The 24,782-nt window shown below is 40.9% G+C and overlaps 2 protein-coding genes across 6 annotated transcripts in view; one reads left to right on the top strand and one right to left on the bottom strand.

Annotated features, from left to right (window-relative positions):
• Positions 1-157: 157 nt before the first annotated feature.
• sidt2 (SID1 transmembrane family, member 2) lies at positions 158-16,644 on the bottom strand. 2 transcript variants are annotated; one of them, XM_034603830.1, is made up of 26 exons: positions 15,726-16,644; positions 15,509-15,630; positions 12,730-12,894; positions 12,527-12,572; positions 11,997-12,098; positions 11,232-11,315; positions 10,955-11,120; positions 9,396-9,489; positions 9,007-9,065; positions 8,767-8,793; positions 7,705-7,743; positions 7,544-7,621; positions 6,965-7,080; positions 6,754-6,827; positions 6,101-6,167; positions 5,912-5,985; positions 5,686-5,809; positions 5,196-5,313; positions 4,290-4,426; positions 4,065-4,173; positions 3,049-3,125; positions 2,227-2,273; positions 2,013-2,118; positions 1,799-1,909; positions 1,589-1,702; positions 543-964 (listed from the first exon to the last, which is right to left on the bottom strand). In XM_034603830.1, the coding sequence occupies exons 1-26, from the start codon at positions 15,975-15,977 to the stop codon at positions 902-904; spliced, it is 2,571 nt and encodes an 856-aa protein (XP_034459721.1). In that variant the 5' UTR covers positions 15,978-16,644; the 3' UTR covers positions 543-901. The 2 variants fall into 2 exon arrangements, with proteins under 2 accessions (XP_034459722.1, XP_034459721.1); XM_034603831.1 differs by lacking the exon at positions 8,767-8,793 and having other exon boundaries at positions 158-964; positions 15,726-16,564.
• A 3,647-nt stretch (positions 16,645-20,291) lies between these two features.
• sik3 (SIK family kinase 3) overlaps positions 20,292-24,782 on the top strand; it is a 36,243-nt gene continuing 31,752 nt past the window's right edge. For all 4 annotated transcript variants that reach the window (XM_034603821.1, XM_034603823.1, XM_034603820.1 and 1 more), the window contains exon 1: positions 20,292-20,633. In XM_034603821.1, the coding sequence (XP_034459712.1) occupies positions 20,343-20,633 (291 nt within the window). In that variant the 5' untranslated portion in view covers positions 20,292-20,342. The remainder of the gene's footprint in view (positions 20,634-24,782) is intronic.

Raw genomic sequence — 24,782 nt, 5'->3', positions numbered from 1 at the left:
TATTTTTTTATAAAATATTTTAATAAATCTAGTTTTATATGTCCTGTGTTCTTGATTTAAGCTCGTGCTATCGTTGGCCTCTGTTATGTAGCTGCTTGTTCATGGATGAAGATTCAAAGGTCCTCGCTGAAGGGCGAAAACAGCAAAAGGAAAACCAAATCTGAAAATGAAACCTTTATTTAGTAACCGCTCATTGCACCGACATGGACATTAAAATCTGTTTTTCAAACAGGACAGTGCAAAATATATCTTTGCAGTCGAGAAGTAAATACAATCATCGTCATCAATGTTCTCTAGTGAGAAGGATGGCTAGCTGGAGGAACCGACCAATCAGAGCACAGTATGTGATAAGAACATTAAAGGCCACTGACAGTCTGGACAGGATTCATGTTGTCACAATGTTTGTAAACACACACTCACGCTCTCCAAACACACACACACGCACGCACACACACATAGCATAGAAACAGTAATTTCAAAATGCAGTTGATTTGTAGGTCAAATGTAATGTGGACAGTATAAAATAAGTTAATATTTCTCTCTTTTAGAAAGTGTGTACATTGTTATCTTCATTGTCAGCAGTAAGTAAACATCAAGTACTACATTTATATCGACGGTGACAGCGAGAGGACAAAACACTTCAGCATCGCTCCATGTTGATCCAGCGCTTCATTGGCTCTTCATTGGCACATTAGTGTCTGTACAAGTGGAAGGGGAGGGGCTACACCCCTGCCCTGACTGGCTGATTGGCCGTGGGGGGTGGAGATACGCCTGTCGAAAAGCCTGGGAAAACACAGGCTGTGCTCTTTGAGGACATGAAGGAGACGCAAACGGAGCGAGAGGGAGGAGGGCAGTAAGGCAGAGAAGACGAGCTGAGCTCCTCATCAGAGAACCGACAAATCTAGAAGACGAAGATCTTGTCTCTCTGGACGTGGTCGACGTCGTCATCCATAGTCAGCAGAACCTGAGAAGGAACAGGAGACGTGACTCATTAGTGTTCAGGGGCCAAGATAGTAAAGTGTAGTTCCACTGACATATTTGAACGTTTTAGTCATTTTTTACTTTTAGCACCTGCAGATAGAATTTCAGTTCTGCAATTTAAAGAGCATAATCCCACTTATAAATCTTAGGGCGCCTTCACACCGATCTTGTGCGGTCCAGACCAAAATAACAGATGTGGAAGGGGCCTTGGACCAGACCAAAAGAGCAACATTTATTCCGACCAAAAAAGGCGGTCCCAGTCTGGGTCAAACTGAACCATGGTCATAACATGAATGGCTTTCAAAGTTTAATTAACCGTCAAGACGCACGCTCGTCTATAAACCAATCAATGTCGAGTACAAGTAGCCGCAGCCCACGTAGGTGTTGACAAGAGCATGTACACGTGTCACACTCTTTAGTGCGCTCCCTAAATTGCAATATGAAACCACAACTAACTGGTATGTTGTTCTTTATTTCTATTTGAATGTTAATATAAATGTTGTAATAGTATAATATTAATGGTCCTGCAGCCATTTCTTTAATTGGTAAAACTTTTCAATAATACTGCATTCCTTTACTAAAAGACACACAATACACTCGATCATACCAGGAAGGATCCAAACATGGCGATGGACGAGAGAAAGTGCCAAATGTCGTGGTCGTCGAAGAATGACAGCAGGATGCAGTCTCTGTTGTGCTCACGAGACTCTGCTGGTGTTTTCTATGGCAGCCGAGAGAAACACACAAAATTAACTGCTGTATAATGAAGTTTCTCCTCCTTTGTGTGTGTGTTTGTATTGTGTGTGTTTGTACTGACCTGCCAGGTGCTGAGACCCTGGAAGAAGAAAAAGAGTGCAAATCCCCACACCACAGCCGTGAAGAGAATACACACCAATGCCAGACACTGGATTCTCTCACCACTCCGCAGCTAAACACACACATACAAAATAAAACTAGCTTTAGATGTACAGAGGGTGTTTATAAAAAATAAATCTAAAAAATGTTTAAGGTATGGATACACTCCAGCACACCTTCATGATGATGTAGAAGGCAAAGTAGAGCAGCAGGTTGCAGATGGCGATGGCCAACAGGTAGGAGGCAAAGTCGTTGGGTCTCTCTATGAGGCCGTAGGCAGCTCTGTGGAGAAAGAAAAGAAAAAAAGATGTTATCTGTCCTCTTTTCTGCATCCTTCATTTGAATTTATATTGTTCCTACTTCATTTCCAGAGAAACAGTGTCGACTTACAGAGACCAGTTGACTATGTTCCCCATCACAAGTAGAACCATGCGGTCCTGAAAGACAGACACAAGCACCTCATCTGGACTTGTCCGTGATCCGTTCAATATGAATACATTTTTTTTTTAAACAGAACAGTGCTGTGTAGCAGTCAGTGGGGGCGAGGGCAGTGTGCCTCCAGTCTGTGGACCGAGTTGATCATGTCTTCTTCTACGTCCTCTGATAACTTACAGCAGTGATCAGCAACTGGATCAAACAGCGGGTCGAAATCACAGCCAAATCAGTTTGAAAATGGGATTATTGGAATAACACAGACATTCACAGGTGTCACAGTTGCTGATCTCTAGCATGGCCACTGCATTCATAGAATAATTTCCTCTTTAGCAATTTGTCTACAAAGTAAAGGCACATCGTTCGTTTTGTTGCTGCAATGCTTTATAGTGAACTGATTTATAGAGCTTTTATTTTGAGAAAGTGAACTTAGGTCTGAAGATTGTGTCGGTTGCTTAACAGACCTCTGACATGGGCGACAAGCAATGTCTTGTCAGTTGATTGTAGAACAGTTTGAGGCGGACTCACGAATGACAAGGAATCATTCTGAAGCATTAACACAGGTCACAAACAGCCCATTCCAGAGAGACAGGTGTATAACAGGTACTGCACTAGTTACAGAATCATTTCAATATTTTCATTTTCACCTTCACTTTTGCTGTATCGACTAACTAAAACAAATACTATGATTCCTTGTAACGCAGGGTGATGGGGGAAATTGCTTCGTTCTATGTTACCATGAAGACTCTTCAGCATAATGATGCACAAGTCATTACTCACGATGTACATAGGTGTACTGCACTGCCTGATGAAATCTGTGTAGATGACATGCAGCATCCTCCGCATGATCCCAGAGTCTGAGACACACACAGACACACAGACACACACAGACATACACAGACACACAGGTTATAGCTGCAGTCAAATAAACACGGGGATGAAACAGCCAACACTATCAAATGATGACCTTATTCCCAAACAAACACCTGTTAGCGTGAAAAACAAAAAAGAACTGTAAAAACAATCATCCAGAGCATTTATAATATATTACCAGAACAAACTAAATAGTATTCTGTCTTTGCAATCTGCAGTTAATTTGTGTAGTTGCAGATTTCCATGACACACTTACAATTCTCCTCTTATGCTGAACACATCTATTGTAAAGCCTTATGTTATTCAAATATTCCACTGATTCTCAAATTATCTAAACAGATTTTTTTTTAAGAATGAAGGCATGGATTTCATTGAATATACCTAAAAGGAGAAAGATAAAGTAAGTACGTGTAAATGTACATGGATATAGCAGTTTTCAGACATGAACTACGGAGAAAGTCGTGACAATCTGGTTTGGACTTTCTCTGGAGGTTGCTACTAAGACACGTTCACAACAACACAGAAATCTCCAGAACATTCAGGGGAGAGGTGGAGCAGCAGGCAGAGGAATAAACTCTGTTGCAGAGATCAAATGCTTTTGTCATCACCGAAAACTCTCTTGACATTTCTGTCAGCGTCTTCTGCATGTATGGCACCGCTTTTTCATCAGAGATATTTGTTTTCTTTTCTTTTTTTCAGTTTTGCGTCTGTTGTGTGTTAGAAACGTCATCAACACGCCCACTCACTCGCTGTGAATCCTCTGGAGGATTTCCTGCCATTTTCTTTTTAATATGGGGCTGGCCAGAGAAACTCCAGAACCTCTCACTCAGATATTTGCGTTTCACATACAGCCCCTCTGGATAATGCCAGGAAATTATCCGGACTTCAGTGCGTGTCTGAAAGCAGCTTTGCTGTGATCTTACCGAGCCTCCACCGGCCCATGTAGTAGAGCTGTGTGCTGAGGAGGAGAGTGGCCAGAATGTGGATCACTGAGAAAACAATCCAGAAGACTGTGTTTCCCCTCCCGAATACCTGCAAACAAACCACAAACCATTATCATGAAATGTGTTGGTTTGGTACAATAACGACTATGAACAAAAAGCAATAATTAAAAACAATTATAACTGTTTTGTGGTGTGTGTACCTACCACTCCAAGCACAGAGAAGAAGATGACTCCAGCCAGGCAGGCATAGGCAGTGTAAGCACTTGCATTGATGTCTGGGTGTCTCTTCTGATACAGCTTCAACATACACAGCCCGGCAATCATGTACATGAAGGAGGTGTCTGCAAAAACGGAAAGGGATATTACGACACACATTTACTGCTTAATCATCCGAAACCATAAAAGGATGAGAAGCAAGTCGTTGCAGATGGTTATCACTGAATCACAGCTCCGATTTATTGTCTTCATTTCAAATGAGCAGCTTTAACTTTCAGAGTCATTGTTTTACATTAACAGGCTGTCTGGTGAGCATATTTTACAGTTACGCTCCATAAATGTCATAACCAGAGGGATTCTCTGCATGTGAGCCAGAGCACAATAAATCAAAAGACTATTCCCGACACCATATATCTTCATAGACAGCTCAGGGAAACTACACCTAGCACCCCCTACACCGTCTCTCAAAATGACAGTGTTTTCCCTCTGCAGTATGCAAAACTCTGTGGTGCAGTAGTATCCTGCAGGATTGTCCTCCCTCCCCACTCCCCAACCGGCCTGCACTCACGTTGCACTCTAACAATAAACATACCACACTAATAAGAAGCTATTAGGACCTGCCCATGACTTGAAGTTTATTGTGTGTTTGTTTGATCCACTCTAGAATTAATGAGGCACACATTTGTTCATGAACACACACAAAAAGTCCAAGATTTTGCGCAGTTCACCTGCCATGCACACCCTACATGAGACGTGCACAGCCAGGAAATTGGAGTTGAAAATGTACACACAACACAGTGTTCCTTTGCCCCTACTGCTTAAAAAAATTCTAGAGGAAACACTGCTGGTACTTGTCCTCTATTGTAAATAGAGGGAAGAGAGGCACACACTTACCAAACTGGAAGTTGGTGTAGTTGGGACAGACGTGGTAGCAGGCACTGAGCAAGCCCTCCATCATTAGTGCAGTTCCCATGGCATAAAACAGACCAAAGTGTTTTGGGATACCACATTCCTGGGGAGGAGGGGGGGGGGGGGGGGGGGGGGGGTGAAAGAGAGGGACATTGAAGTAATAAATGAGTCGTACATGTTGATTCCAAAAGAACTGAGTGTATTTGGATGTGCCTGTTTCATATTTACTTATAAAATAAGCTTTGGTTCAGGAAGACAAACAAAGAAGAAGATGAACTAAGAGCTGTTATTATGAACATCACACTACCTGAACATGCCATCACAAATGAGGCAAACATTCATGTGTTCAACCACTAGCAATTACAATTCAGTCTTGAAAAGTCCTTGAAAATCATTCTTACTGTACAACACAGAGTGTGAGCTCATTAATCTGATCCTTACAGTGTGTCTGTCTCCTTGTGTACATGGGCCTTACCAGAGCATTGAGGTCGTTGCGGACCAGAGCTCGATTGTGGACAATATCTCTCTTGAGGACGATAAGAAGGAAGAGGAGTCCCAGCATCACGTAACCAACGTTACTGAGTATGTTGTTGAATGCACTGTGTAGGACAATAAATGACGACATAAGCATGCCATCCATGAGCCATTATGTGCTGTAATAAATCATTAATACATTTTCAACAGCCATGCTAACTCCAAACCTTAGAGCTCCCAGGGGGTGGGCACACAGGAAGTTGTAGTAGCAAATGTCCTGGTTTCCTGTGACATTGACAACCTGCAGAGCAAAGAGTCAGTTTAATATCCACGTACAGTGTAAGTCAATGTGGCGATGTCTTCTTACAAAACATATGAAACACAAGCAAACAGGAGGAACAGTTTACTTCTCATACCGTTTGATAGGTGATGACCAACTGGATGACTGGCAGGGCGTAGAACACAGCAATGGTGGCAATGTTCCTGGAGAGAGGATCAATTGACAGTTAAGAAAATGATGATGACAGATTTGTTTCATTATTACAGACTCGTGCAGGACCTGTTCGAAACCTGCCTGTTTGGAACATTCTGTTCTCTTCTCCTGTGTTAATGCTCTGGAGCTTCTTCAGAATTCATTAGTGATTCCTCCTCAAACTGTTCTACAATATACTGCCACTTTTTATTGTTTTGTGCTGCATGTTTAAAATGTAATGATTTTTCTAACTTGTTTTTTCATATATTGAATTTCGGCTGTTTCAGAGGTCTGTTAAGAAATCGACACAATCTTCAGACCCAGGTTCACAACTTTTTTAAATAAAAGCTCTGTAATTCAGCTCAATACAAAGCATTGCTGCAACAAAACAAATGTTGTCCTTTTACATTGTAGACAAATTGCTAAAGAGGAAGTGTTCTGTGTTTTTCTTACTGTAACAGCCCCGTATTTCTCACTATCTTCGTTGTACTGCATGATAATTGCAGCTGATATGTATATAGGAATAATGTAAGAGGAATCTTTGTTATTGATTGATTATTGACAATGGTATTTGTCGTTCTTGGTCTGTGTCCTCACCAGAAGTATATTTGATATTTCTTGCTGAGGACCCTCTTGTCTTTGCGGGACAGGTCAGACACGTACAGAAATTTCTATAATCAGAAAAGGACTTCATGTTACTGACCGTCAACAGGTAAAAACTGGCAACAGTGAGGAATAGTAACATTCAAACATCATATACAAGCAGAGCTGACCTGCAATTACCAAACATTTTAGTTAGGTGCCTGACCTTGGTGCGGACTATGTTTTTGTCTGAATTGATGTCATCCAGTGTGTCATAGTCATCCTCCTCCACAGAGCTCAGAGACTCCTGCCTGCTTCGTCCAACACTGTCCAGTGATCGCTCTGATGAAGGAGGGGGGGGGGGGGGAACAGAGGAGGAGGATGACACCCAAAAAATAAAAAAAGATTTCTGTTTAACGGAGAGACAATTTGAGCATTTTAGATGTCAACAAAAGATCAGAATGATTCTTGGTTCTTTCATTTTTGCACAATCAATATTGTTTTGCTGTTCATTTCAAACATCTAACTGATATTATTTATGATTCACATAGTGCTGATTTGTTTTGGTGTAAATCTTGGATCTGATTCAGCCAAATGCAAGCAGCGTGTCACCGATACGGACGGCTATGTGGTTAAGGTGACTGAGGATTGGTCAACGTTTTAAAGTCTCCTGTCCTGATAAACAAAGACACAGAAGGCCAGTGAGCTGCCTGCAAAGAAGCAGAATGGCAAGCCAGGCTCTGTGGACATATTGCAGTGTGACAGTGGTGGGCCAGAAACAAGTTGTGTCCATGTTTGTGCATACCCATGTATCCGTAGTTATTATCAATTGAGGTGGCGCTGTCAGTGATGGCCTCAGAGCTCAGAGTGCTGCCGTTGTCAGCTGTTGAGCAGCATGAGAGAAACAGATTATTTATGAAATGTCCACACAAATAAAGACTTCCACGAAAAGTATCCAAAACTCACCAAAGGAGCCATATTCATCCGGTGAGACTGGAGTCTTGCCTGTAGAGATGTGATCAGACACATTTTAACTCCAAGGTGAGTACATGTTGATGAAATGCACATGCACAAACAAGCCATGATACTACCACTGATATCTTATTGCTGCATACTAACACACCACTGTAGCTCAATTGTTAGTACATAAACACAGGAAGTCGAAATTGGCATCAACGCTTGCAGGGAACGGAAATTTGGAGTCCAAAGGTTTTTTTCAGGCTCCAAATGTTTAAAAACACATTTGAAATGGCTGTTTTAGTGAATGGGTGAAAATGTGAGTGTTAAGAAATGTGACAATGTGAAAAAACCTTAGTAAGAAGGAAAGTGAGATTCATTTGCAGACACTTCTGCTAAACGCGTGGGGCACACTGGCTGCGTGAGTAGTGTAATGCTTTTCATTTGGGAACCCATGCTATCAGGTTAGAGTGACCACACTGTGCGTCAGACGCACGTCTCAGGCACATCTCACACGTGTGGGCCACATTGCTCTTGTAGAGAGTCGAGGTCTGTTTCATAGTAAAAGCACGCTAGTGTTTCTGTTGACTGAATTCATTAATTCGTTTTAACAAGGTTTTCATGGTTATTGTAGGACCAGAAGATGTATGACTTGAGTCCTGGCATTTAATTGAGTACATAGGCTACTTTTATTTGTTTTTATTAGAAACAGAAACCTAACGCAGCACACAGGCAGCAGGCAGGCTCCCTGTGTGAGACGCAGCAGATCGGCACAGCAGCCGTCATGTGATGGACACGCAGCCAGTGTGGCCCGTGTTTAACAATTGCTCAGCTGAGTCGTGTCTTTATGATGCAAGCCATTAAACATTAACATACTGTCATAAAACATTGCCACGTTTATATAATTACAAAGTCCACAAAGCACTACAGCCAAGAATATTACTCTATCTCCTTCTCTATAAAAAAAAGAGCAATAGTATACGAGCTAATGCATGCAGAGCATCTGCAGACAAGTAACACAGTGCAAGAAAAGGCAGCAAGATCACATAAGGAGGAACAGTGTTGTTATACCATCCCCGTTCTTTCCAAGCAGAGAGGCTGTGCCACACATTAGGGAGAGAGAGAGAGTGAAAGAAACATTTAGTACACACAGGTAAACTCCACACAGAAAAATTAAGAGCATGTTAAGTATAGTTGAACATCTTGCATAGTGTGTTATAGCATATAGTGAGTTCAGAATATTGGTATGCTCCACACGCCCTCTAAGGAACCCCTAATAGAAGCTTCCATTATAGCTAGTTGCTGGGTTACCTGTCTCAGCAGGCGACATGTCAGCAGGAATCAGATAGTCTTCTCTCGTCTTATTCATCCTGCAGAAACAGACAGGAAGAGATGCAAATGAACAGTATTTGTATTTAGTATAGTGTTGGTCTAAATAAATACTTCAGTCACAAATTTAAACCTCTGGGTTAAACTGGGGTAGAGACTTATACAGCTGATGTAAACTTGTGTGAGACAACGTCATGTTGTTTTTCCAATGTAATGAGCAAAGTCAGTAGTGGAGACATGAGGACAGACACAAGAGATAAGTTCAGACACATGAAGACAAATATTTTAGCTGTGAGAAGAAACAGTGTACATGAAATGGATGCACTAGCTAAATGTTGTTCGAGTTTGCTGATAAAGGTGTGAAACCTTACCGCTTTTTCTCCAGACAGGCCCCCAGGAAGGTGAGCAGGTAGATGGAAAAGAAGATACCCAGACAGAACAGCATGCCCATCACATACACCTTTGCTGTGGAGTGAAGAGGAAGGAGACATATTTCAGGCTATTCACATGCTTACACTGCATGACCTTGAGTCTTCCGCATAGTGCAACAATACCTAGGGGTGGGAAGTACACCAGTGTCATCGTCATTCTTCTGCCTGAATTTCCGACTCACTTCAAAATGGATTCAGTTATGGGATGTTTCAGGGTACAACACCAATTTTAATTTGATTCGAAAGCAATTCTCAGAGAACTAAAGCTGTAAACTGTGCAATGAAACCTCTAACTTGGTGCATTATTACAAATATCATAACATATTTTGTTGGATGATATTTTGTTCCAAAAATGATTGTGATAAATGATGCTATTGTCACGCTTTGAAACAATTTCACACCACTGAAAGAAATATATAATATTAGAGCAAAATCCTGCAAGTACACCCTTTTAAAGGGCAATGAAGTTTCAATTATTAAGAATATTCTGTCGATAATTTGAATTAGAATTAAAAATATTATACTATCCTTAATAAATAAACCATAAATAAAATAAACCAAAAACACAAACAACACAATAAATAAAATGGACTCTCTGGCTCTGTTAACTCAAATATTTGAATTGTAAAATAATAGAATAAATATTAAACATTTGGCACAGGGTATGTGTAACCAGCTCGGTAAACAGGGTGGGATTGTTATGATTTAGATGACAAACTTACCATCATGTATTTAGATATTAATGAACGGTGTTGGATCATGAATCTGAAACAGTCACCTTAACACTGAGTCCTGGCTGCGCGTCACGTCTCGTGTTGTACTGAGTGCACACAAACTGATGACGGCTCATTTTTCATTTTGTTTAAATGCAGCTTCATAAACTCTGGAGCGAATCGTGAGTAAACTTCAGGTACTGATCAGGTCCGATTATACTTGTGATGAGTGTTGGTGTTTATATGCGAGTGTGGGTCAGCAGGAGAGTGGAGGGAGGAAACAGGAAACTCCAGCCAGTTCAAACCAACCGCTGATTCTGCTCTGATCATGAAGCAGCGACGCTGATCATTGTGCGTGAGTGAGTGGGGGCGGGGCCCCCGGAGCAATGGAAATATATCACAAGAAAGGACTGGCTTCTCCTCCCAAAACTTGAATATAAATGCCTAAATCTAATACCATCACTTTCCAAAAAGTGACAGATACCGTAATATTGGATCACGGTCATATCGCCCACCCCTAAAAAGACATCATTACAGAAAGCTTAGAAGTGAAACAGACATTAAAAATATGCATGAATTGTTTCTTAAAAGTCTTCCAGTTCTAGAGAACTTTTATCTGCTGCTTTTAAGAACCATGCGTTGGATCAAAATATTCTCCTGGGAAGATGCACCGTCAGGTTTGTAATCCTGAAACTGCAGATAAATTAAGAAAATAGTGCCTGACGTGTTAGCTTTTTACCTGCTTTTTAAATGCACTTTTACTCCAGCAGTTCATATGCAACTTACAATCGATGGCAGGGGTGACCACCACATCGATGAGCTTGCTGCGGTTGCCGGCATCAAACAGCTCATCAGGCCGCAGAGGGTAGAACCGCAGCGGACCGCCACATGCCTCGTCCTCTGTTTTTACCACGACCACCACATAGAAACTGTTGCTTGGAAAATCTTTTCTCTGAAAACAGACACCAAGAGATGTGAGGAGATGTAATACGATTCCGTTCATGTGGTTATGGCATCTACACTCTGGCTTTGTCACAGGAGCTTCCACATTGAGAAACACTACCTGCACAGTGATGGCACCTTTTTTGGTCATAGTCTGGTACATCCCAATGAAGGCCACATTGTTGTCGAGGTCATAGACAGGGCACTGATAAGATGCACAGAGAAAAAACGAGAAAGACATAATATAAAAATATTAAAGGTAAGTGGAATTAAGATATTATCAGGATTACAACACTGACTAAAGCCGATTTCACACATGAACTCCAGAGAATGTCCACACAAGTGGGTCTGAACTTTCTCTGGAGTTTTCTTCTCACATATGAACAACGCAGCAGCAGATTCTCTGCTCAGACACGATCACAACACAGAAATCTCTGGAGCTGCTCAGGTGATAGGTGGAGCAGCAGGCAGAAGCAGGACGTAATGTATCAATTTGTGCGGAGATCACATGTTTACATCACATTGGCACCAGCGTCGGCTCTTATCCCCAAAAGCTCTCTTGACATTTATGGCCCCGTTTTTTCATCCTGAGATATTTGTATTCTTTTTCTTTTTTGTGTCAACACACCCACTAGCTTGCTGTGGTGAATCCTCTGGAGGATCTCCTGCTGTGTTCTCACATACAGCCCCTCCAAAGAATGTCAGGAAATAATCCTGAGTTCAGTGCATGTCTGAAAGCAGCTTGTTTTTGCACTACATTGTTACAATGAACCCAAGAATGTCCTTGTGTGGTCCAAGAGGGGTTCTACATGCTGACCATTCTCATAAGGCCACTTGAGGACAGCAGACATCTGGTTGAGGAAACAGGGAGCAGGAGTTATTGTACCTGGATGTCCTGGACGGACATCACGGAGCAGGGGAAGGTCATGTCTGAGTTGACCTTGACGATCACAGTGTCCACCCCATCTCGAAAGTCATACTTGAAGTACTGAGAGAAAGGGAAAGAGGGGAAGGAAGAGCAAAAAAGGAAGAGACAGAGGGAGGGAAGTAATTAGAGGGGAAATGATTAGAAAGGATGTGTTGTATTTGCAAAGGAGGTCACACTTTCAGTTACCTGTCTTTTATATCTATTATAGTGTGAGATTACTTCCAAGACAACATTACAAGGTTTACTTGAAAGGTCAAAAAGAAAGCGAAATTATTATACGTGATGAAAAAATTTACAGACAAGAAACGGAGGCAAAAAAAAGTCATTACATGTTGAAAAATTGTGTAAAATCAGAAATTCCCAACAGCTTCTTTTCTTTTGTACTTTCCTCAGCTTCTCTCACGTTTATCATGTCATCTGTAACTTGTTTTTTGTAAAGTAAAACTTATTATCATAAACACACAAAACAATGGCAACAAGCTGTATACCTGAGGTTGGGATGGTGATGCAGTAAAGCTGAATTTCTTGTCTGTCCTGTAATCGAATGTCACAATAACATGTTAGACATACCAGCAACATCACTTCACTTGTTGATCCCTTCAAAGCCAAACCTAAAGGCAGAAGCGTTGAGCTGATACTTAAAGCAGCTATTGCAGAGTGTGTTTGTGTAATTTGATCAAATATTACTCACAGAAGGGTGAAGCTTTCCACACGGCTGACCCTAAGCTGGTAGTTTGTACCCTGGCTGGACAGGGTAGAGACGTCCACAAAAAAGTACTGGGTTTCCGAGGCGGCCCGGGACGGAGGCTGGCACAATGTCCGGCCCACATGATCATAAGGGTACTTCCTCTGGTAGCTGGAGACAGAGAGACAGAGAGACAGAGAGACAGAGAGAGAAAAGGGTTGACAAATTGTTTCAGTGCGAAAAAGGGTTTAGGGTTTAGCAACTTACAAGACCTTGAATTTGTATCAACTGAAAATAAATTGTATTCAATTATTGAATGATAACAATTTATTCAGTTCGTTTTATTTATTTAATTATTTAAAATACTGATATGGACGTAGGAGTCTGAAATAAAGTATTATAATAATAATAATGATAATAGCAATTAGGGCTGCAACAACCAATCGATTTGAATCTATTATAAAAATTGTTGGCAATCAGTTTAGTAATCGATTAGTCGGGTCTGATATAATACACAGCACACACGCCGATGTGGGGGCAGTAAACCAGCCAATGCCGTGCCTTGTGTAGCTAACGTGACAATACCTTCTCCTCTCTGGAGTAAACATGGCAGCGACAAATTCTGCTAATGATACAGCGGAAACAGGTCGTCAAAAGTGTGGGAACACTTTACATTAAAGTCTTTAGATAAGACCATTAGCTGTAAACTGTGTAAAGCTGATGTCACATGGAACAGCAGCACAATATCACTGTGGTATGAACCTGAAGAGAAAACGTGTTGTATCCTCTTCTTCTCTCCGGTTACTGGTGGATCGTAAACAACTTGAGGTTTATACCACAGTGATCTAGTGCTGCTGTGTCATGTGAAATCATCTTTACACAGGTTTTCTTTGAGACTTAAATGAAAACGCACACACTATTCACCTATTGAGGATAACGTAAGACATCTTGAACTTGGATTATAACAAATCAGATTTAAATTGTAGGTATCTGAAACTGGAATTATAGTCATAATTAAATTGCAGATGTCTGTAATACATATAGAAACAGCATTGTACAAGAAGTCATTAGCCAAAAGTGTGCCTAACATTAGCTCAATCAATTCTGTAGTTCCGTTGGCCACTGTTAACCGTGGTACGTGTTCTGAGCTACTGAGAAGAATGCAGGAGGATGCCGTAGTAACGCTGCATGAACAAGGGACTTCTTATTAACGTTAGACAGCCTTACAGTTATTATAAGAATCTAGTCACGTTATTGCTGACTGAGGTAACATAACTAATACTTTACCCTTACAGTATGATCTTTATGAACAAAGCAACATGCTGGTACTTCTCTAACACACCGACACAGATTCACTTTCTGTCATTTCAAGAAAGCATGTGACAAAGGCTAAATGAAACAGAAGTAACTCCATTCAGATGAGTTTATGGCTCGGGTAGGAGGAGGAGGAAGTGAAAGTCCAAGGTTAATGAAAGATCTGGAGACATATGAGGGACTGTTTAAGCAAGACTGCATGGACATTGTGATGTTGCACGACCACAGAGTGTGGAAGACTCCGGTCAATTCACATATACGCTAATTAGCTAATGGCTAATAAACAGCTGAACTTCTAGCCTGTTATGTAATACCACCTGATTAAGTCAGGTTGCAAATGCTGGGTGCCCTGTAACTGCAAAGGTACAGTCAAGGGCATTTTGTAGACTGGGATTTTGATGATTCTATTTTATATGATTGCAATTCTCACCAAAGTTACACTTTGCTACATCTCCCTCAACCACACTGTGATAAGAGCACAGCTACCATTTACACATGTCCTTCTCTTATAGGGCTATTCATTTCACACACACCAAACCAAACAAGGTTCATCACATGACCTGGAGTCGTAATTATTTACAGTCTAAGCAAAAACAGCAGCAACACCCAGCGCACCCAAGGAGATTTTTTATTTCATTTGAGGTTACTGTGTGCACAGTAAAAACATACAGTCAAAGCCAATTCAAAACTAGGTTGGATGGACACAAGCCTTTTCGCCTAATCAATTTTTTTCAGTTTAGGCATTCTGACATAATGCCATGACACACGACTAATCTACAAGTACAGCTATTGTGTTCCCCTTGTTTTCTTGTTCTCTATGGTGGATGTGGAGATCAACTTCCACTTGCATTTCAGCAGCTGATTGTGTCATTGCTCCAGTTGACGTACATAAACCACCGAACATGGATCACTCGTGTATGTTCAACATATGCAGCAGTACCTAAAAAACATTTGTGCTACTAGCTGCTGTGACACATACTGTGAATCAATGGCAGGTTTAACTACATGCTCTACTCTTTTGGAGGTCTGTGATATCTGTATTTATATAGTAAATATAGTAATACAATACAATTAACCGTAACAAATAAAAACTCAGTTATAAAAGTATAAATAAAATAAATAAACGTGATAGAAATGAAATCAGTAGAAACAGATCAAATCAGGGACTGCGGCTCAAGCTTTGATTTAAAAGAAGCTAGTGACTCACTTATTGTATATTATTTACTGAGAGTAAAATGTTGGCTAATATGCAGTTACTATGGCAAGTGGAGGGCTATGAAACATTATAGTGGCTATCTAATGTAATAAACCATAAATATTGTTGGACAGTTCAAAGACTAGGACAGGCTGAATAGGAAAGGGTAGGTTTTTACGAAAGAGAGAAAACAAAACACAATCTAGTTTCTATTAAATGTTGAGTGCTGAATAAAAATATCAGTGTGGGGGGGTGTGGGGGGGGGAGACGACTTACAGGCCTCTCAGGATGAGGGGGACTTGGAAAGAGAGCACAGCTTGCTTCTGCCGCACCACAAACAGAATAGGACTCTCCAAACCCTGTGACAGCACATCCACGGACACGCGTACTCCCTCCGTCTGAAACCGAAAAGAGAGGATCAGAGTTACACGCCCTGTCCCTTGTCATCATCACACGAGAAACAGGAGCCTCTGGTGTGAGCATGTGAACTCGCCTTGTTCCTGGAGACGGTGTGGTTGAACGCGTAGATGGTCTGGTTTTCACTCGTGACCGTGTCATTGTAGGTGACATCAAACTCCGCATCTTTCTGCACCACGGTCTTGGTCTCCCCCACCGCCGCACCGCCGCAGACCAAGTGGGTCACACACATCCAGAGCAGGGCTGCCAGTCCATGTCGGATCCAGCAGGCAGCAGCAGGTCCAGAGCCGTTTTTATGTCGAGATTTCCAGCAACTCCTCAACAGCATTTTGGCCGACACCGTCCTCCTGAACCGCCGACAGATTCCCCCCGTTACTCGAGCCTGTGCGGCAATACTAATAAAACCTCCTCCCCATTCAGCAACAAACACTCCGATAGCAAGCTGGCTAGCTCAGCTGTTCCACTTCCACCAGAAACAAACAGATGCTAACAGGCGAGCTAAGGAGGCAGCGGGTGCTCGCCTCAATATACAGGCTCGTTCCACGTCCCGTTCACATCCGCAACAACAAACAGTCAACAATGCAGCGGATGACGAAAGTTACAAGACCACACGATGAAGGCGACACCCAGTTCCTCCTCATCTGCAACGCCGAAGCCCAGCAGGCTGCTAGCCAGCTAACGCTAGCATCGTCTGAATAATGTAGCTCCGTGTTTTGGAATCTCAGTTCAGGTCCACCGTCCACTGAGTGGGAAATAAATACAGCGTATCGTTGTTGTTTCTCTCAAGTCAAAGTGAAGGGCTGTCACGGCGTCATGGCTTTGTTCAGAAACATTTGTCATGCTCAGTGTTTACAGTGTGGAAGAATCAGTGCGATTAGCACCCCCCCCACCACCAGCACCACGTTCAGACAGTAAACAAACCCAACGCGACGTCATGACGTCATGTGGCTGCCCTCTGCAGGTGCAGTACCTGTTGTAAACCTGCCTGTTCGTCCTGTCGTTATTTCTCTGGAGCTACTTCACAATTACTCCTTGTCATTAGCGAGTCCTCCTCAAACTGTTGTACAGTAGACAGATAGATAGATAGATAGATAGATAGATACTGTGTTGATCTAGACAGATAGATAGATAGATAGATAGATAGGTAGATAGATAGGTAGATAGATAGGTAGATAGATAGGTAGATACTGTGTTGATCTAGACAGATAGATAGATAGATAGATGGATAGATAGATAGATAGGTAGATAGATAGGTAGATAGATAGGTAGATAGATAGATAGGTAGGTAGGTAGATAGATAGATAGATAGATAGATAGATAGATAGATAGATAGATAGATAGATAGATAGATACTGTGTTGATCTAGACAGATAGATAGATAGATAGATAGATGGATAGATAGATAGATAGATAGACAGATAGATAGATAGATACTGTGTTGATCTAGACAGATAGATAGATAGATAGATGGATAGATAGATAGATAGATAGATAGATAGATAGATAGATAGATAGATAGATAGATACTGTGTTGATCTAGACAGATAGATAGATAGATAGATAGATAGATAGATGGATAGATAGATAGATATATAGATAGATAGATAGATAGATAGATAGATAGATAGATACTGTGTTGATCCTGAGGGAAATTTTGGCATTTTACTAGCAAACAAAACAGTCAAACACAAGTGCATAAGAATAACAAAAGGTCAAAATGAGTCAAGAATAAGTAATGTGCTGATGGAGATATTGGCATTACAAATATTTCAAGTAAAAGATTGAAAGACACAAGTAACCGAGGCAGAGTTTCCAAGCAAAATATAAATACAGATATTTAAAGATAAATAACGGATGCAAAGCTGAAGCTATAAAAAGTTGTTAATAAGACTAACATAGCCTGTACACATTTTTATATAGATAATATAGAATTCTATAAACAGTCTATGGTGCAGAGTGAAGTTAGAAAACTTTGGGTACATCCTACCTGGTTTATCTGCAGTGAAAATTATATAGTCAATGTTTTTCATAAAACTGAATTTGCTTTATTACTATTCACGTGTGTGGTTTGTATGTAAGTTTTAAGGGATATACTTGACTGCTGTTTTTTTTTCACTATTTGCATGTGAGCTTTTTCAGATTCAGACAACTTTATTGATCCCAAGGATTCATCTGCTCCGGTTCACACGAACAAGAGAGGATGTCTGAGGTCTGTTAAGCAACCGGCACAATTCTTTAGACTCTATCTATCTATCTATCTATCTATCTATCTATCTATCTATCTATCTATCTATCTATCTATCTGTCTGTCTATCTAATTGTGTTGGTTTAAAACCTGTTAAAATCGCTTTCAAAAGGCACTTGTTTTTGGATGACACACTAAAACTGAGCTCTGAAAAGACAATTTAAAGCCAAATCGAGCCAACAATAGCTAGTATCACAAGCAAATGTATAAGAAATTGTTCACAGGAATTCTATTTCTTGTCACATGGACACTAAAAAAACTCCTTGGTTGGTTGAAGTCAACAGCTGAAAATATTCTCTTTAATAAAATATAAGAACTTAGTTTTTTCCTTAATGCCATTGCAGCAGCCTCATCTTATAACATATATTCTAACATCCAGAATATACAAAAATCAATAAATGTAATATATTGTCACAATAAATTGATAAATGTCTACAGTAACACAATGTGTCCTTGTCTCAACTGTCACTGAGACAAGGAAACATACATTACAGAGCCTTACTTTCCAATTAATGGTTGGAAGATAATGTTGGATATGTACATAAAACGTTTTTTTAATTCAAACAATGGTTTGGTCAGTAATGTAAACCTGCATTTATTGGATATATGAGCAATTGGGCCCAATTTATCCTGCTGTTTAATAATGCAGGACCTGCCTTTAGACATATAGGCTCATTTCATCCAATAGTGTTATTTCTCAATGCATTTACAAAATCAAGTTTGATTGACCAATGCCATCAAACACACTGAGAACCTGCTATTTCTCAGAGCAGCTGTCTTCTGTGCTTAGTTGGTAATTCAGCTTGAAGAAACAGGATGCAGCAATGCCTCTTGGACATGGAGTGGTGCTGTTCACATCCTGGTGAGAGGGCCATCAAATAGAATAGAATATAAATCAGTTTTCCCCACATATGGAGCCCAGTTAGAAATCAGCCGTAGCCTAAAGCGTTTTTGTGGAATAGAAAAAAATGCTGTTTGGTATGAAATGCTTTTATTTTACATCAATCATTTTTGTAATATATTTGTATTGTTGGTGAAGTATAGGTTACAAATATTTGGGGGTTTTGTGAGGTTTTCAACCCATATCTATTTCTTAATTTATTGCTGGTGTCTCTTTTGTTCTTTTTGTCCCTCATACTCACAATTTAGATTTAGTTTTTTGTACTTTCCAGTGGGGCTCATTTGCAAAGTTGCACCCTAAAAATCATGAAATAAAAAAAAAACACAGATTTAGCTAATTAATTTGAAAGTCCATTTCCTAATGAAAACACAGTGTAACTACTAAGCTGCTGAAATACTTTGCTGAATTGTATTGAAAATGCATTAACATTTTGCTGAAGTTGAAGAAAGCGATATATGAGCTGAGTTTGCTGAAAAGCAAAGTTTAAGCCAACTTAATATAAGTATGATTTGGGGGGAAACAGTCCTACAAATCAGCCCATAAGCGAAAAATGAGCCAAAAATGAAGATATGTTGGAGATAAAATTAAAAGTAGGCATATATATATATATATATTTGCGTATTTGCAGCCTCTTTTCAAAATATAAAAAAGTTGAATAAATTATGAGTAGCTGAAAGTCTTTGGAACCGAAATGGTTTGATTGGAGTTTCAACTTTAAAGAAGAACAGTAACCAATTAAAAAATCTATTAAAAATTATATAGAGTTGAAAAAGAAAATGATTGCAGAAATGCCTTGAACGAGTGATACTTCATATTAAACATTGCACAAGGTGCCTATAAAATCTATAAAATGTGACCTATAAAAGTGACCTATAAAATCGCTTGGAGGAAAATGAAACAATAGAGAAACAGGAAAACAATATTGTGTATGGTGTGTGTGTGTGTGTGTGTGTGTGTGTGTGTGTGTGTGTGTGTTCGTTCCCTTTATAAAGACGATTTATTTATTTTGGAAACAGAGTCAGTCACGAGGTGATCCTCTCAGGTAGTGTGACATTTCTCAGCACACCAAATGACATTTGAAGACATGAATGTAAATATAAATTACAATAGAACAACTGTTGTATTAATAGCCAAGATCTGCCTAGACAACATTATATTTACCACTATAAACTGGGTAAATATTAATAATGTCAGACGTGTATTCGATGACGTGTTGAAACTTGAGAAAGTCTGTTTGGCTCAGCTTGATCATTGTAAATTATCATAGTGGTTTTGCTGTGTATATCCTTAAACCCTGTGTGATCACACAGTGCAGCAGGAATCACTGAATCATGGGAACCACAGTGATAATGCGCACTTCTCTGTCGTCAAGGCAACCACAATACGTTTCTGTGGATGAAGTCATTTGTTACGCTGATCGTTGCCATGGTTACAACCTGGAGAGGGCGCTGCGGAGGAGCGTTCCACGTAAAATGACGCAGGGCGGGGGCGTGCCCGCGCTGCGCGCTGCGCAAGGCTGCTTGTTGTTCCCGCAGAGAGGCGAGAAGATGGCGGCCGTGTCAAGCGGAGGTGCTGCGGGGTCCGCTGCGGCCGGGATTACGCACTCTGCCCGACCGACCCACGCAGTCATGGGCTCCCAGAACCGAGCCCAGCCATCCTCCGGGATCAGCCACCCCAGTCGTACCAGCACGGCCACCGGGTGCATCACCAATCCTGGCCACTCTTCGGCCACCAGGCCCCCCCCAGCCCGAGTGGGCCACTATGAAATCGAGCGGACCATCGGCAAGGGAAATTTCGCGGTTGTTAAACTCGCCACACACATAATTACCAAAGCAAAGGTAAGACGGCTCATGGCCGAGCGTTAGAGGTGAACAAGTTGAAGTTGTCATTGTTTTATTTCAAGTCTTTTCGACCATTTAGTCAGGATGACGCTGGGGCCTTTAGGCTCCGGGGAGACAACGGCCAGCCCGCTTTGGTGACACCGCTGCTTGGTGTTGGAGGGAGGGAGGGGGGTCCGTTCGACACGGGGCATCACTTCTAACTACAGGAGACACACACATTTAGCACCAGATGGTTTCACATACATGAAGTCGTAGTGTCGTAAGAGAAGCTACAGAGGCCCGGGTGAATGTGTGGCAGAGCGCAGAGGACGGAGAGAAGGGTATCGACGAAGATGAAAAAGGGGAGACTCTCAACGTTCCGACCGGAGTTGCTAGCTTAGCTTCGTAGCTAATTAGCTATTTGGTTAGTCAGAAATCTTTTAGACGCAAGCCTCAAGGTTAAAAGTTTGCAGAGCCCTGCTGGGTAACTAAACATTTATTAACAATGCACCTCCAAAGTTAATATGTGTAAGTTGCCCAAGTATTGGAAACTATCTGTGAAATTCCGGCTAGATGCACTATCGAAGACTGATTTAGCCGTAGAATTCGACGCTGACTAGTTGACACAGACTCATTTTGAATAAACAAGGAGCTTGTCTTTTTATCGCGGGGTCTTATGGAAGTTTCTGACGTCTTTCTAAATAAAATCACGTGTCGTTTTAACACGGTGTCAGAGCTTTAGTTCACCGTCGTTCCCCAGCTTTTTGTGGTATCCAGATATCTCAGTTAATGGGCAGATGACAGTCTCACGAAGCCGGACAACAAAACAGTGACATTGCAAAAGTAGTGGTTTCAGAAAAGACCCAGCACGTTTTTATTGTGAGGAGCTGCTTTCACCAAGAGTTGGGAACTAGTCATCAGTACACTGTATGATGTGACACATTTACTAGTAGACACTATTATATAACAACATTTATTAGTGCTATTCAAAGAAGATAAATAATCCCAAAGAAACAGGAAGACAATCGTGTGAATCCTGAATAAGCATTCACTCTATATAAGTGCAAAACTCTCATATTCTTGATGAATATGTGCGTTGTATTGGGGTCTGCCAGATGTCGCTTGTATTCTATAAAGTCTCTGATTGTGACACTTATCGTGAATCCCAGGCTTTTTCTAAATGGGCCTTTTAGTGGTTTTGGCAAGCGGAAGGTTTGCATCTTGATGGCAGGTAGAGTTTGGGGCATTTCAAGAGGAATGCATTGCTCTAATATGCCAAGATGTGTTTTTTGTTTTGTTGTGATCTATTTGTTGAAGAGCCTCACTGTTTCAATGCTTCATTTGATTTCAAGCTGTCTGTTGTGACTTCAAATATGTTGATTATGTCTTCTTAACGAGGGTGGTGGCATCTGCCCAGAAGGGGTCAGAATAAAGAACTATTCCGAAAGCCTCACTTGGAGCACTTGACAACAACAGCAAGTCGGCGCTTTGTTTTCCAGTCTGTTACAAATGCTTCTGTTGAGGGCCACACTTTAACTATTGTGACATCAGAGGCATGGCTCTCTTCATTGTGCGCATCACTTATGACGGTTGAATTGGTTGAACGCTCAAATAGTGGTTGCTGAAGTCTAAACTTACTGACAACTTCTGCAAAATTTAGTTTTATTACATGGTGAAGATCCTTTAATTCCAATGGCACTAATAAAGGTGTGTCAAGGCAGCTGAGTGTGCAGCTTTTCCTCTGTGCCCTTGTTGACATACACACAGACCGGCAGACATGGGTCATTGTCTGCTTTGCGCAACGTAGCCCAGGGAAGCTTTCATTCAGTTTCATGAGGACAAAATAAGCGGGGGTAAGTGAATGCTATGGAATAGATTTGCAGATGACATTTCTTGAAGAGCTTCAATTGGGTTCGTGTTTAAATACTAATGGGTATGAGAGTGGTTTGTTTAAGCTTTTTTTAGGGGGAATAAATACATAGACAAATCAACATGATAGTGACAGATTAATGAGCTGGTTATGAAGCTGTAGCTGTTGTGTGTTTGTCAATGCTTGTGTGTGTGTGTGTGTGTGTGTGTGTGTGTGTGTGTGTGTGGCTGTTTAACTGAGAGTGAGAGACAGAGGACAAAATTACAGTCAAACTTGTCTATTGGTGGTGGTCTCATACAGGCTCATGATTTCCGTCATCTAGTACAGGGGTTTCGGCGGCATCACCAGTTGCTTTTGCATGCCTGTGGATGTCATGAATATGGATACAATTACCAGTCATCAGATGAAATGTACTTTGGAGCCTTGTTTTATTGCCTAGGCTTCATAACAATCCAATGAGAAAAGCTGACTCGACAAAAATACCTTAACAACGTCATCAGTTGTGAGATGGAGATGGATGATACCCTGCAGCGCAGTCACACTGACGAGAACCTGGTTATTTACTTTTGATTGCCTTAGAAGCCCAGAAAGGAACAGTGCCATTATGTTCTGTTGGATTGTTAAACCTAAAGCAATTTGTTTTAAGTTGATTTCCCCAACACACACAACCCTTTCAAGCATGTATTTTGACAATAATTGTTGACCAGGACTGCTGGTGTATATTCTTACTAACATAGAGGCAGTCATACAACCAAATCTTCAGTTGCAGATAACCAGTGTGCTGCACCTGTAAAAGTGAAAGTTCATCTTCTCCCCACAAAGGTCAACTAGTAGAGTGGAAGTCAAAAGAGGAGTTTTTATTCTCACGCCATGCATTGCTGCTGTTTTCATTCATGTTGATTTCATTGCAGAGTCTCAGGATGACGCTTAAAACAACTCCTTTAAGGTGTTCCTTTTATACTAATTACTGTATGAATTTGGGAAGTCAATAGAGAATGAGCAAACATTCAATGCTTTTGCTTTTCATGATTATTTTTCAATTATTGCAGCAGCAACCAATAGCCAATTAGTTTTTTGGGAAAAAGTGTTGACGAACATAGAGACGAACTTAGTTGAAGCTGTCAACACATAAATGTTTAAATGAATTAATCAGTGTTTCCCATTACTTAACCAAGACTGTGACTTGTTTCATAATGTTGTGATTTTTTTTTGCATTTCATTAGTAGTTTCTGCAATGGTCATACATTTCAGAGCAGGCAGGCAGACCTTGACATGTCACCTGCCTGATATTTCAAGTATATTGTGATACAACCAGTCTTGCAGATGTCTCCTTGTTGACTATACTTCTAATACATTCTGCAGATGAATTATTATTTCACTTCTCCACTGATAAATAATAAAACTACGATATCCAACTATGGTGTGTGTGCGAGCCACTGAAATGTTAGTTGAGAAGAGGGAACTGACGTAACAGCCTTATTTCCACCAACGCTGGACAAAATACTCCATTGGAGGAGTTCACATCCAGAGGAGAATCCTTGTTTACTTTTGGTTTCTGACCAGCTCCAAAGCAGCGGCGGACACATTTTAGTTCATTAGCTATATATTGCTTGTTGTGTCTTTTTCCTTCTATAGTATCGATAACCGTGAAAACATGATATTTCCTCTGACAATAATCGTGGCACTAAAATTTCATATCGTGACATCCCTAGTCATCGGTAGTAATTACTAAAAATGCAGCTGACTAACGATCAAGTAAAGATTTGCTTTGAAGAGCCCTCTATCTCTTTGTGCCCACAGCAAGGTGAGCATGATTGGTAAAAGATGGCACTGTGCTGCGTGTCCTGACCTGCCTCTGTGCGGAAACGTTTTTTCCCCCCTGTTGTTTTTCCTGTCGTCTCCCCTTTCCTCTCGAGTGTTTTTCAGGCAAGAAAAGGATGAGCATGAGGAAGAGGGCAGGCAGGATGGCAAGCGTTAGGTAACAGGCCTAATGTACTGTGTAACAATTTCACTCTCTCGATCAGTCACACTCGCACACAGTTCTCTAACATACATCATCCCCTCTCTGTTTCTCCAAACCACGCAGAGGCATACTCGAGCGTGATTTTATCTAGGTAAATAATATGATAAAGGCTGTGTTTCTGCTTCACTTATTTTGTTGCCCTCAGGTTGTCTGTTCCTACATTCTCAGTTGTGATAATTTGCAGCAAATAACACAGTCCAAACTGTGTGTGTGTGTCTCTGTTACATGACATGACAGAGGACACTAAAGCCTTTATCAGTGTTATTCTGTAGTG

The sequence above is a fragment of the Hippoglossus hippoglossus genome, chromosome 13, assembly GCF_009819705.1.
Source record: "Hippoglossus hippoglossus isolate fHipHip1 chromosome 13, fHipHip1.pri, whole genome shotgun sequence".
Classification (NCBI taxonomy): domain Eukaryota; kingdom Metazoa; phylum Chordata; class Actinopteri; order Pleuronectiformes; family Pleuronectidae; genus Hippoglossus; species Hippoglossus hippoglossus.
Note: the sequence above shows the minus strand (reverse complement) of the source record. Positions and strands in the feature narration are given on the sequence as shown.

Excerpts from the sequence above, each read along its gene's own strand:
- sidt2 (XM_034603830.1), bottom strand. The coding sequence starts at position 15,977 with ATGCTGTTGAGGAGTTGCTGGAAATCTCGACATAAAAACGGCTCTGGA. Across the intron at positions 11,316-11,996 it reads TGTCCGTCCAGGACATCCAG|TGCCCTGTCTATGACCTCGA; the intron begins GTACAATAACTC and ends GCATCTTATCAG. Across the intron at positions 4,174-4,289 it reads TCTTCTCTGTGCTTGGAGTG|GTATTCGGGAGGGGAAACAC; the intron begins GTAGGTACACAC and ends GTTTGTTTGCAG.